The sequence below is a fragment of the Castanea sativa genome, chromosome 6 (assembly GCF_040712315.1).
Source record: "Castanea sativa cultivar Marrone di Chiusa Pesio chromosome 6, ASM4071231v1".
NCBI classification, from domain to species: Eukaryota; Viridiplantae; Streptophyta; class Magnoliopsida; order Fagales; family Fagaceae; genus Castanea; species Castanea sativa.
Window position 1 is genome coordinate 61,652,435 of NC_134018.1, and position 13,311 is coordinate 61,665,745.

The 13,311-nt window shown below is 34.8% G+C and overlaps 1 protein-coding gene across 1 annotated transcript; it reads left to right on the plus strand.

Moving 5' to 3' along the window:
- The first annotated feature begins 2,750 nt into the window (after positions 1 to 2,750).
- LOC142639008 (mitogen-activated protein kinase 20) lies at positions 2,751 to 11,729 on the plus strand. The gene is made up of 10 exons (XM_075813092.1): positions 2,751 to 3,350; positions 5,341 to 5,749; positions 6,359 to 6,486; positions 6,642 to 6,701; positions 8,643 to 8,792; positions 8,910 to 9,065; positions 9,272 to 9,483; positions 9,592 to 9,693; positions 10,557 to 10,726; positions 10,843 to 11,729. The coding sequence occupies exons 1-10, from the start codon at positions 3,327 to 3,329 to the stop codon at positions 11,298 to 11,300; spliced, it is 1,869 nt and encodes a 622-aa protein (XP_075669207.1). The 5' UTR covers positions 2,751 to 3,326; the 3' UTR covers positions 11,301 to 11,729.
- Positions 11,730 to 13,311: the final 1,582 nt, after the last annotated feature.

The window sequence follows — 13,311 nt, forward strand, 5'->3', positions numbered from 1 at the left end:
TACTCTTTTCAAATTTTCTAATGCTGAAGACCCTTGTTGATGTTAATTAATGACTTAATGTTGATTTAGATATTTTATATTAAGTGAAATGAGTATTGATCGCTATTTTCAAAAAATTTTTAACATACAAAACCATTTGCTTCTGAATTCATGTTTAGAATATTGTGATGCAGTTAACTCTTTAGTCATACAAGTTAGTTTATGTATCATTGTACAATAAAAGAAAATGAAGGTGTGTATCGGTCATATTATTATTATTATTATTATTATTATTATTTCACAATCATCATACGAATTAATTGTATATTTTAACTCAACCAAAGGGTACTGCATATATATGGTATACATGGGAGATGGACATGATGTATATATATTTTCACTAGTCACTACCTCATTAGTGATTACAACATAAATGGTTGATTACAACATACATGGCTCTTTTTCCTTCTTAAATAAATTTTAAAATACCATAAATATTGAAATTGATAAAAGTTAGTACTTGATCTGTTGATCATCATGAAGGATTGACTTTTTTTCTTTTTCTTACAAAAAAAAAGAAGAAAAAGTCAGGAAATTTTATTCAGATAGTCAAATTTATTGTACATCAGTAATTAAGACAGAATCAAAACAAGAGGGTATTTCCTAGGCACACAATTGCACAGTTTAGGCAACATATATATATATATATATATATATATATATATATATATAAAGCTCATCTAAGTGGTAGGCATATATATAGAAAATTCAAACTCTATCAAACTTGGGATAATCAATCCAGTCACAGATTCCCACAATAAAAGAAAATATTCTCTTAGCATTTCCTGATCCTGGTCTGCTTCCACCAATGAAAATGGAACCAGTCCACCATGAAACACTGAATTTCTTTGTCACCATTTTGTTCCATACCAAAGCCACAAATTCAACAATCTCATAAACATCTATTATAATACATATAATTCATAAAAAAAAGAGAACATCAAACGCAACATATATAGTCACGTCTACACTTTCTCCGCTAGCTTTAGCTTTCCACATATATAGACCACACACTTTTGGCATTTGGCAACACAACAAAGCATGCACATTAGATTCTAGGAATATATTGCTTATGAGTTATGAATGAGAAAGCACAACTCATCAATAGGAATTCTCGTCTCTTTAAACAAGAAGGATCAAATTAATTATAGACAATAATAATAGTGTGTGTCACGTCAAATGAAATTAAAAAAAAAAAAGACTATTCTATATATGGAAATGGTGCTATAAAACATTGAATTTAGCAAATAAATATGCCTCATAAAGATGTTAACATATTATTCAGATAAAAACACATCTAAATTCAATATAGAACTAAGTATAATGGAAATTCTTTTGAATATATACCACTGTAAATTTATTTAAAAAAAACTTTCTTCCCTCTTTTTGTGTGTATTAAAAATATTTAATATTCTAAAAATAAATAAATAAACTAAGTATAATAGAAAAGGTTTTGGGGGCCATAGCCATAACCATGATGAAAAAATTTTGGAGTTTACTTATAATACTATCATCTTTCCTAATAAAGAAAACACCAACATGAAATTTTGTGACAATTAAAAATTTCAAAATTGCAAATTGTTTCTAGAAAGTAAAACCAATATTGCTTCTAAAAAAAAAAAGTAAAACCAATATCATATATTCATATCAAGGCTCTTTGTTTTAGGGCCAAAATGGGCAATTAGCCATAGATGCTGAAGAATATAGTTAGTAGGCATTGGTTTGAAAGAATATATAATAGTAACATCTCGACTCTTTGGGAGTCGATTTTGGGGCTATAAATCGAGTTTTTAATGCTCGATTTTTATGATCTGATTTTGTCCGATGTGGCATTTTTTCCATGTGGCGACTACTTAGAAATCGAGTTTCTAAGACTCGATTTACAAGCCAAAAAACTTTTCCTCTACGTTCATCCATTCCCAGAGCAAAACCCACCACAAAAAAAAAAAAAAAACCCACCTGGGTCGCGCTGCTTGGTCGCGTTGCACCCAGGGCGCGCGCCCAGGCAACGCGACCCAGGTGGGCTTTTTTTTTTTTTTTTTTTTTTGGCGGTGGGTTTTGCTCTGGGAATGGATGGACTTAGAGAAAATTTTTTTTGGCTTGTAAATCGAGTCTCTAAGACTCGATTTCCAAGTAGTCGCCACGTGGAAAAAATGCCACATCGGACAGAATCAAACCATAAAAATTGAGCATTAAAGACTCGATTTATAGCCCCAAAATCGACTCTCTAAGACTCGAGATGCTAGTAAAAAATATAGTTTGTAAACCTTAACTACTAACTATATTCTTCAGCATCTATGGCTAATTGCCCATTTTGGCCTTGTTTTAGACTACTAATAGTAATAATAATCTAATGATGGTCATGACCCATGTCAATTTTCTGACCAGCCAATCAGAATCCTTTATGTGGACACCAATGCTCTGTAAAAAGCGCCACGTGTCCCAAAAACGTGTCCAACTTTTTTTTTTCCCCTGGAACCACCTGTACCTAACTCCAAGAAGAGGAAAAGAAACTGGGAATGTAACGGTAACCCTACAAAAAAAAAGAAAAGAAAAGAAAAGGAAAGCCTACCTAACCACCCTTACCTCTCAACAAAACTACGAAAATGCCACCACCGTATCCCACTCGCATATCTGTATCCATACGTTTTAGGATAGAACCAAAAAGCAAATGAAATACCTAAAATACCCCTTCCTCTTTTTTTTGTTTTGGGTTCTCTCTCTCTCCCCCTAGATTTATGCCTTATATATCTCTCTCTCTTCAGCACCTCTATTCTCTCTCTCTTTCTCTCTCTGATTTTGTCGGTGTTATTTAGATCTCTCTCTCTCTCTCTCTCTCTGGAAGCCTCACAGCTATCAAAAGTCTCTCAAATTCTGAGCTTTGAGAGAGTACTTTGTAATAGCTGTTGTTGTCGTTGTTGCTTGTTATCATTGGTAGAACTTGCTTGTTGAAGGGGTTTGTAAGGAACAACAAATTGGGATTGCTGAGCAGAGAGAGAGAGAGAGTGCATGAGGGATTTGTTGGTGTTGGGTTGGATAGTTGTTCTTCTTCTATGTTGGGTGAAGGAGTTTGGAGGAACAAGGAGAATAAGGAGGGACTTTGGGCTTGTGATACGGAGCAGGGGTAGGTGGGGCAAATGTGGCTAAGGTTCAGCTAAAGCTAACGGCTTTCTTCTACTCTTCAACCATTTTGAACACCTGGGTTTTCTCTCTTTCTTCCTGATCTCAACTGGGTCTCAGGTTTTTCAGCTCAATTTTTGGATTCTGGGTTCTGGGTTTGCTTTAAAATGCAGCAAGATCAGAGAAAAAAGGTGATTCCTTTCATATCAAGATTGGTTTTTTATATAAAAAAAAAAGAATTGTCTTGGGATTTGAGTTTCCATTTCTATGTTTATGTGTGTAGGATTCTTTTCTTTTTTCATTTTTGGGATTTGGTAGCTTGGATTTGAAATCAAGATTGGATTTTTACTGTTTTATAAAGGAGGGATTAAAAACTTTACCCTTTTTTTGTTTAAAGTTTCTATATGTAAATGATGATTGTGGAAATGTTTGTGTGTGTGAAACTTAAGGAGCTGGGTTTTGGTATTTGTGCAGATTGAGCTTTATAAAGGTACTTGTTTGTTTGAAGGTGTGAGTGGGATTTGTTGGATTTTTGTTAGCTGGGGATGTGACATAGTAGATGGTTCTGTGGGGAGATGCTGCTGATAAAGTTGTGTATATAATTGAGAGAAGCTGTCTTTTGATTTGAATGCTTTTAGCTTCTAATTTGAAATCTTGAATGCTTTTAGCTTTTGGTTTTTTGTTTTGCGTTATGTTGGTCATGGATAACGGCAAAAGTTAATAACGAATTTTGCTTTTTTAAATGAAGTGGGTTTCATTCTTATTCTGGAATGCAATCCGCTGAATTTAATGCTTATGCTTCTCTTGGGATCTAGTTAGATGCCACTTCTATTTATTCTACCTTACTCTTCATCTCTCTTAAAGAGATATTTCTTTGAGGGAATAGTTCTTTTTCTTCGCAGAAATTTTTGGTTCTTTGGTATCATGTTTTGTTAAATAATTCTTTTGATTTTCTTTATTCTTTATTTATTTATTTTTTTGTGGTTGGAATTGATTTTCCATTGCCTGAATCTATGGATGTTAATTGGATTCTGTCATCTAAGAACGACGAAATAGTTCTATAGGGAATTTGAGGTAGTTTCTGGTATTTATTATTTTTCCTGACAATTAGAAGCTTGGTCATTACGGATGACTCATGTTTAAGAATCTTAAGCAGTTCTGCTGATAATTTTTATTTATTTATTTATTTTTATTATTATTTAATTTTGAGTTTTAATGCTCTAATTTGCTCAATAGTTTATTGAATCAGATAAGGGGGGGAGATAGGTAATAATATTACTCTATAATCACTAATTATGTCATATAATTCTGGATATGAACTGGTCTTGGGGAGAGTAGAGTCAAAGTTGTGGAAACTTGATATTGAATTGAATAAATTGCATATTATCCTTTTACTTTTCTTCTTTTCTGAGGCAATAATTATAAGAGCAAAGAATAGCAGATCTACAAAGTCTTGAAAGAATGAAGGATATGCGTGTGTTAAAATTAATGTGAAAATGTTGCCTGGGAGTAAGTGTGTACAATCATAGGACATATACGTAAATAAAAAAGACATAAGAATGTCTCAGGAGAGATTTTAAATCCGAGGGTAATATATAGAAAATTTCTGATATGGATAAGGCTTAATAGGATCAATGTATTAATTAGGTTATGCATTTTCTTACTCTTTCCTTCTAAAATAGGATTTACCATAATGAATCATAAAATGCTATATCTCCTGAAGTTTTTTAGAAGAATGAAAGAAATTTTCTATATTAGCAGATTTACCTTGCAATGTGGATAAAGTTTAATGAAATGTGCATTAATTAGTATGGGCACTTCTAGTGGAGTGCCATTTCTTATTAGAAATTTTCTTTATGCCATTGGCAATTTGGCAATGCTTTGGATGTGTACATAACTTCTAAATTCACTCTTGGTTGGGTTGCTTGCTTCATTTCTATGATCTTTTTTTTTAAGACCTTCTTCTGTTGACAAGTCTATTTCATTTGGAGTCTGTGTCTTGTATTCTATTCATTAAAATTGATGATTTTCATAATTTATGTGCTTCAGTGTTGTTTTCAATTTATAAGCATATATATGTATTTTTTTTTTGTTGCCTTAACTTTTGGGGTTTGACTCTTTGTAGAATATGAACATCAGAAAGGTGTTTATTTGTCTTATCTGGGGTTTTCTATGTTGCAGAATTCAACCGAGATGGACTTTTTCTCCGAATATGGTGACGCCAATAGATACAAAATTCAGGAAGTTATTGGAAAAGGAAGTTATGGCGTTGTTTGCTCAGCAATTGACACTCATACTGGTGAAAAAGTGGCAATAAAGAAAATACATGATATATTTGAACACATATCTGATGCTGCACGTATTCTTCGTGAGATAAAGCTGCTCAGACTTCTACGACATCCTGATATTGTTGAAATTAAACACATTATGCTTCCACCCTCTAGAAGGGACTTTAAAGATATTTATGTTGTTTTTGAGCTCATGGAATCAGATCTTCATCAAGTCATCAAAGCCAATGATGACCTGACACGAGAACACTATCAGTTTTTCCTATACCAGCTACTTCGTGCCTTGAAGTATATTCACACTGGTACTTGTTTTAAGCTAATTGCCTGATACCTTTACCCTTGATCTTGACTTTTCTTAATCTCAATATAAAGAAAAAGTTAGCTTAGGCTGGCTGAAACCTATGGTTGTCACTTCTTTCAATTCTACCCATACATTTAGGAAATAGTTCCCTTGTACAATCTGCTTCATTGAATTTTGTGTACTGCATTTTTTTTTCCTCCCCCTCCCCTTGAATGTTATGTGTTGCTGAGTGGAATTTTTTTGGTTGGGGGGTGGGTGGCTCCTAGAATTATGGTTAAATGGTTAGATTCACCGTATCCTAACACCTTAAACTTTTGGGACATTTGGTAATTTATAATGGTATAAGAACAGAAGTTCCTAAGTTCGAACCCTATCTCTACTCCACTTCTCATTTAAAATCCAACATGTTGGACCCCACTTATTAAGGGAGAGTGTGGGCCCACAAGTGAGAGGAAGTGTTAAAATTATAGTTAAATGATTAAATTCACTCTTTCCTAACGATTTAAGTTTTAGGGACAATTAGTAATTTGTTAGGGGGAAAGATTGGTGAGATAGTGCTTAGGGTTTTGTTGAATGTGTTCATATCTGATATTTGGCTACATGGGTGCAGCAAACGTCTACCATCGAGATTTAAAACCGAAGAATATATTGGCAAATGCAAACTGTAAACTTAAAATCTGTGATTTTGGTTTAGCAAGAGTTGCATTCAGTGATACGCCTACAACAATATTTTGGACGGTATGCTATTCAAAAATATTAGACATCTGTTGTTTATTTATTAAATTTCTTACTCTGCACTATTTTTGTGTAAAAATATTATTAGTTTTCATGTCTATTTGAAAGTTCAGTCTAATAAATTAATAATTCAAGTAATTTTTATATCACACTTACAGGACTATGTTGCTACAAGATGGTATAGAGCTCCAGAGCTTTGTGGATCATTTTTCTCAAAGGTATGATGTTAAATATTTTATTGAGTGTTTAAAATCCAATGTCCTTATCTCCCACCACAATGAGAGAGAGAGAGAGAGAGAGATAGATTGGTTGCTTCTTGCCAAACAGTGGCTCACAACTGGCGGCTAGGCGAGCAACGGCAGGCCAGCAGCGGGGTGGTGGGTTGGGCTGTGGGTCGTGGTGGCTGGGGGGACGTTCTTAGTGAGAAACATATTGTTTTGACCTCTTAGAGCTATTTTATGGTCAAACTAGAAATTATTTTAAGCTAATTGAACACCATTTCAGTCGGGCCAAACTCCTGAAATTGGGTAAGATATTTTCCGGAAAATATTTTCAACCAATACAAGCGCAGCCTTAATGAAAGTTGGTACCTAAGGCTTTGTTTGTTACATAGGAGAATGTGTTCTTGAATTTTGCAGAAAAGTATATGCTAATATAAAGCATATAATGCTTTTTTAATTTTTTTATTAATAATTTTCAATGTGTTTGGGACTTGCATGAGATTGGGTCAGAAAAGGAAAGAGCCTTAGCTGATGAATGCATTAAACCCTCCGTTTTATTATGAGCTTTTTTTCCAAAAATAACTCAAATCACATTTTTTAGCCTGTATTATGGGATTTTTTATTTATTTAAAGAATAGAATCTTCAAAGAAGTTTTCCTTTATTTTTCTACTATTTAGGATTCTATTTTCTAAGATTTTGAGATGTTCCTTGTGATACCTTGATTGTGTGGTTTGTTCTGGTTAGAGGATTGTACGAGTGTGTGGTGTTGTTGAGTGCCATATTGGTCATGTACTAGGTCGATTTGGGCTATCTAAATGAGTATGAGGAGCTCCAATTGTGACTAGTTTTGTTGGGATATAATGCAGGTGTAGGTAGCACTTCCTTTACTTGTGACATTCCTATTAAGCAAAAGGTCTTGGAAATCATTTTTCTTTCTGTATGTTCCATGAAACAAAATGTGCATGGTGCATTCAATTTTTCTTATATTTTATTTTCTTCAACAGATGCTAAGCTCTTAATAACATGACCGGTTGTTAGCTTATATAACATTATAACTGCATGACTCAGGGTGTTTGTGAGCTAGATTTTGTGATTTGATGTGATCCTTTGGACATATGACCTGTCTAGCAGTTTATGCTCCATCTATCAGTTCTAAAACTTTTAATGAGCTTTTTCTTTGAATGAAAATTGGTGCAGTAGTGAAGATATATGACCTCAAAAGTTGTGGTGTTATTCGTTGATGTAAAATCCTTTTGGGGAAAGATCGTATTGATTATTTGTTGATGTCATCATCATGGAATGATAGTCATCCCTTCAAATTGAGCTTCAAGTGACATTTCTAATCATAAATCAGACCCATTAGGAACTTGGATCTGATAGTAATGGCCACTAAATGGGCAGCAATCCTTTCTTCTGTTTTAACCTTATAGTTTTCTTCTTCTTTTGTTCCTTAGTTCCAAGGTCAACATTATCCCTATGAGTTTGATAAGGTTATATGTTTGGACATATGGGTCGCAAATGGTTAATTTAGCATGGAAAAGTGCCTGTGGGATCAGTTTTGGTCCGCTTCAAGCTAATTCAGTTAGGGAGAGTTTTCAGGCAAGAAGTGATTTTGGCTTTTGATAAAATTATGGATGAAGATTGCAATAACATCTGCTGTGTGAGGGAAACTGGGAAATACATTTAAAATACGGAAAATTCTAACTCAAACAATACAAGGTGACATAATTACACTAATCTTTTAAATCATCACACATTGACTTAAGAAAGTAGTAAAGAAGTGAAGTTTCTATGGCAACTTTGTGCAATATATTAAGACGTATTGGAATGTTGGGGAGTATATCTTCTTGTTCTAGTAATTTTCTGAAGTCTAGGTCTAGTTCTTGCATAAGTCAAACTCATTATTCTTACACAAATTATATTTCATCTGGATGCAGTATACACCTGCAATTGATATATGGAGTATAGGCTGCATATTTGCTGAGGTATTAACTGGGAAGCCTCTTTTTCCTGGAAAAAATGTTGTACATCAGCTGGATTTGATGACTGATCTGCTTGGGACACCTTCATTAGATACCATTTCTCGGGTATGCCTTTTTATTCTTCTTCTGTGTGTGCATGTGTATCCTTGGTTCATGTTGCTCAATTTAAATTGTGTGTAAAACTATGCTTGTACCATAAATTTTCTTGTGTGTTGGATGCAGGTTCGTAATGAGAAGGCGAGGAGATACTTAACTAGCATGAGGAAAAAGCAGCCTGTGCCATTTGAACAAAAATTCCCAAATGCTGATCCTTTAGCACTACGACTATTGGAAAGATTGCTTGCCTTTGATCCAAAGGACCGGCCAACAGCTGAAGAGGTTTGTCTGATTGGATTGTGCTGTATCTGTGTGCACCATAGTTTTATGCTTTTATCTTGCTTCTGAAAACCTTGAATTAAGTATCATATGCAATTTGTCTAGCATATGCTGCTTTGATGATTTTTTGATAATTACATATTCTGCCTTGGTGTTCTTGTTTTAAATATTGTTAATGAGTTGATATTTATGGCTTGGTTTTATATTAGGCATTGGCTGATCCTTACTTCAAGGGACTGGCAAAAGTTGAGAGGGAGCCTTCCTGCCAGCCTATTACAAAGATGGAATTTGAATTTGAGAGGCGAAGGGTCACAAAGGAGGATATACGGGAGCTAATTTTCCGAGAAATACTAGAGTACCATCCTCAACTACTGAAAGACTACATGAATGGGACTGAAAGGACTAATTTTCTCTATCCAAGGTTCTAATTCTCTTGGTTGCTTTCCCATTGTCTGTATTTATTATACAGAGATGTGTTAAAGATCTTTCTGCCTACTTTCTACTGATTTCTGGTGCATATTCTTTACAGTGCTGTTGATCAATTTCGAAAACAGTTTGCATATCTTGAGGAAAATGGTGGTAAGAGTGGGCCAGTAATTCCACTTGAAAGAAAGCACGTGTCCCTTCCTAGGTAAAAAACATTCTTTTGCTGAATTTCCTCAAGTCTTTCTGTGGTCATTCTGCTAATTCTGGACAAACTAAAGACAGTCTTCTTGCAACATTTGATACTGATGTGTGCGTGCGTGCGTGTGCGTGCGCGTGTGTTGTGGGGCTAGAGCTCATTAGTTATATATTTGAAGTGATAGTAATAGAGTTGTAATTGTTAACACTGTGGGCAAAATGTTATTTTTCTAATTAACAGCTTATCCATTTTACTCTATTGTTGCTAGTGAAACCTTCAATAGTGAAAAGTGATGTGCTTAAGATTCTGGAGGGGGAAAAAAAAAAGAAGACCATGTGGAAAGAGGTTTTGACGATGAAGTGTGTGTTGGCTTTAGGGGTGGGGGGGGGGGGTGTTTAGTTGTTTAGACGTGCTTTAGATGCTGAGGAAAAGGGGCCATGTGGGAAGAGGCTTTGGTTTTTACATTCGAGTGTGTATGCATCTGATTGGATATCTCATGGAGAGGGCCTTTCACTAAAATGTGGCTCTCACATCTGTGGGGCCCACAGACTTGTAAGAGGAACAGGTGTATAAGATAATTTTGGTGTGATGGAGGTAGGCCAAATATATAAATGCATACATTGGTGTGTGCACATTTGTGCGTGCAGTATTGTTATAAATTTCACCCCTTATTTTTCTTCTGGAAACACATAATAGGATAGGGTGTGATGTAGTTTCTCATTTCACCCATATCCTTTAATACTATGATGATAGGACATATTTGGCCTACAACTGCGTTATTGGGCAATATATTAAATGTCCAAGTCTGACACGCACAATAATTTACTTCGTGTGATTGTGAAATTTAATTTTCCATTTAATGATTTTCACAGGTCTACAATTGTACACTCGAATACAATCCCTCCCAAAGAACAATCATACATCCCTCCCTACAAAGAACGCCAAACTTTAGAGGAGGCTTACAACAAAAATTCCAGAGATACAGATGGAATATCTATGAACGTAATGAGGAGCATGCAGGCATCACAGAGGATTCCACTAGGTACTCCCTTCCCTTTGCATTTGTGATCACAATGGCTATTTCATTTTTTTTTTTTTTTTAATTTTACAATATATATATAGATTTTGACTGAATTTGTTTTTTTTTTTTCTATTCAGCCAAACCTGGAAAAGTTGTTGGGCCAGTTGTACCATACGAGAATGGAAACGTCAAGGATGCTTACGACCCAAGAACAGTAATCAGAAATGCAGTCCTGCCTCCTCAGGCGGTCCCTCCTGCATATTATTATCGCAAATCTAGCAATGGAAATCAAGAAAGATCTGTGACAGAATCTCAAAGGGACTTGTCCTCGCAAGTCAAACAAGCCCCTCAATGTGGCATGGCTGCCAAATTAGCACCAGAGATTGCTATCAACATTGATAACAACCCCTTTTTTATGACAAGGGCAGGAGTGACCAAGGTAGAACACATGGATGATCGAATAGGTATAGAAACAAACTTGCTTCAGGCAAAGGCTCAGTATGGTGGGATTAGTGCTGCTTCTGCAGCTGCTGCAACTGCAGCTACCCACAGAAAGGTTGGGACTGTTCAATATGGTATGACGAGGATGTATTAAAGAACAGCCGAAGAGAAAGCTGCGTCAAGAGTTATTTGGGCGAAATGAAGAAATACGCACAGAGGAAGGCTCTTTCCAGGGACTGGGATAAGACCCTCCGGGTTGTGTAAAAAGAATGAGGTGAGGGAATGATTTCCTTGAAAGAGCCGGCTTTCTCAGGTTATGTTAGATGTTATAAGTAAGTATTTGTCATTGGAAACTATATTTAGTGAAATATTATATCTTCAATTTCATAGAAGAAGTTTCTTCCTTTCTCGCCTAATTACCTACGTAGTGATGGCTAGGTTTAGTAGGGCCGTATAACTGGACAGATTGTTTGTTCTTCTAGTGCCTGATATTCTCAGTGAAGTAAATTACCATGTTTCCAAGTTCTCATTGTTTCTTACATGTATAAATTGACTTCTCTGTGCCACCGGATTAATTACCTAACAGTATCTTCCATTCATAGTTTGCTCTCTATATGATTGATATGGTTCAATAATTACTTCGTGTAAAATTTGTTCCTATCTTCTGTAAGTTTGTCCAGTAATGAGGAAACAATTCCACTTTCAAAAAGAGTGACTATTGGTTTTTCCAATTCCACATTTAACACTTGAATTTGGTGGAACAAGGTGAATGTGGTTACCAAATGCTGATATGACGAATTGTTGTTCGAACCGGAATAATTACAAAGGAACTTGAATTTGTTCTCATTTGTTTCCAATTCCTAGTTGTGGGGGTGGTATATCTTGCAAATGTACCAAAGCAAAATAATATGAAGACCAACAGGACATTGAATAATAGATATTAGATTATTATATGGTTTAAATTGTTTTAATTATATTGCCTTTTCCACTTGCAAAGTGGTCAAGTTCCTTTGCACTAATTCGGGTTTCTGATAAGGTATATGCTTATATGCTATATGGTTTATACTTAGGGTCAACAATAACTTAATTAGTGTAAAGTTAACTAATAAAGGTCTGTTTGGCTATCGCTTATTTGCTGAAAATTGAAACTTATTGCTGAAAACACTGTAGTAAAATAATTTTTAAATATAAATAATGTCGTGTGGGACCTAGCAAAATATATAATCTGTGTTTAAAGTGGAGTTGGCTGACAAGTGCACAGTTGCTATGAGACCTACCTTTTAAACGCCAAATGCAAACGTAATGAGGGAAATGTTTTCCAAATGGTCACTAATAGTAGTGGATAGTAGCTAACGATGATATGTGATTCGTATAAAATTGACCAAAAAATAATGTCATATCTTGATATAAATTGTAGTATGATACACAAATGTATATCATATGAATCATATCGATAGGTGAATTGGTATAACTCGTATTGATAGGTGAATTGACAAGTTATACGATACATAAACTTCAGATCATTTTATTTGGCTTTTGCTAATATTTGAGATTTTATTGGAGATTGCTCCTATTTTGACACAAGTTTATCATAACTCAGTTTAACCAAGTAGAGTATCTCTCTCTCTCTCTCTCTCTCTCTCTCTCTTCTTGTAAAATCTGAACCATCCATTTCTTGAAGTTTCCCTTTTATGTTCTCTTTATTTATTTATTAAACCTTACTCTAGGTTTCATGGAATGACAATACATCCCATACTTGAATCAATGACACTCTCCTAAGTTTTATGAGAAAAGCGACACATAATTCATGTCGTTAATAATGTCTAATAGAATATCCTTTTTTATTTTTACAAAGATTCATATGACCAGCTAAGAGCATCTCCAGCAGCTTCATCAAATTTTTTTACTGTTTGTTCAGTGAATAGTGACATTTAGGCCTTGTTTGGATTTTTTTCATCACTCATCACTTAAAATATCCAAATTTTCTAATACCCACCCGTTTGGTTTTTGTTTTCACTACACATCACTCAAATATTTCTATGGTTTGTGAGACCCACTGCCTGAGCACCATGTCAGTGAGTATAGTTAGCCTACCCGCCTCCCTCAACTCTTTTCATTTCAATTTCTTCTCCTTCAATTACCATTGCCCTATTACTCTTCCAACA

Excerpts from the sequence above, each read along its gene's own strand:
- LOC142639008 (XM_075813092.1), top strand. The coding sequence starts at position 3,327 with ATGCAGCAAGATCAGAGAAAAAAG. Across the intron at positions 6,702-8,642 it reads GTGGATCATTTTTCTCAAAG|TATACACCTGCAATTGATAT; the intron begins GTATGATGTTAA and ends ATCTGGATGCAG. Across the intron at positions 9,484-9,591 it reads ACTAATTTTCTCTATCCAAG|TGCTGTTGATCAATTTCGAA; the intron begins GTTCTAATTCTC and ends TATTCTTTACAG.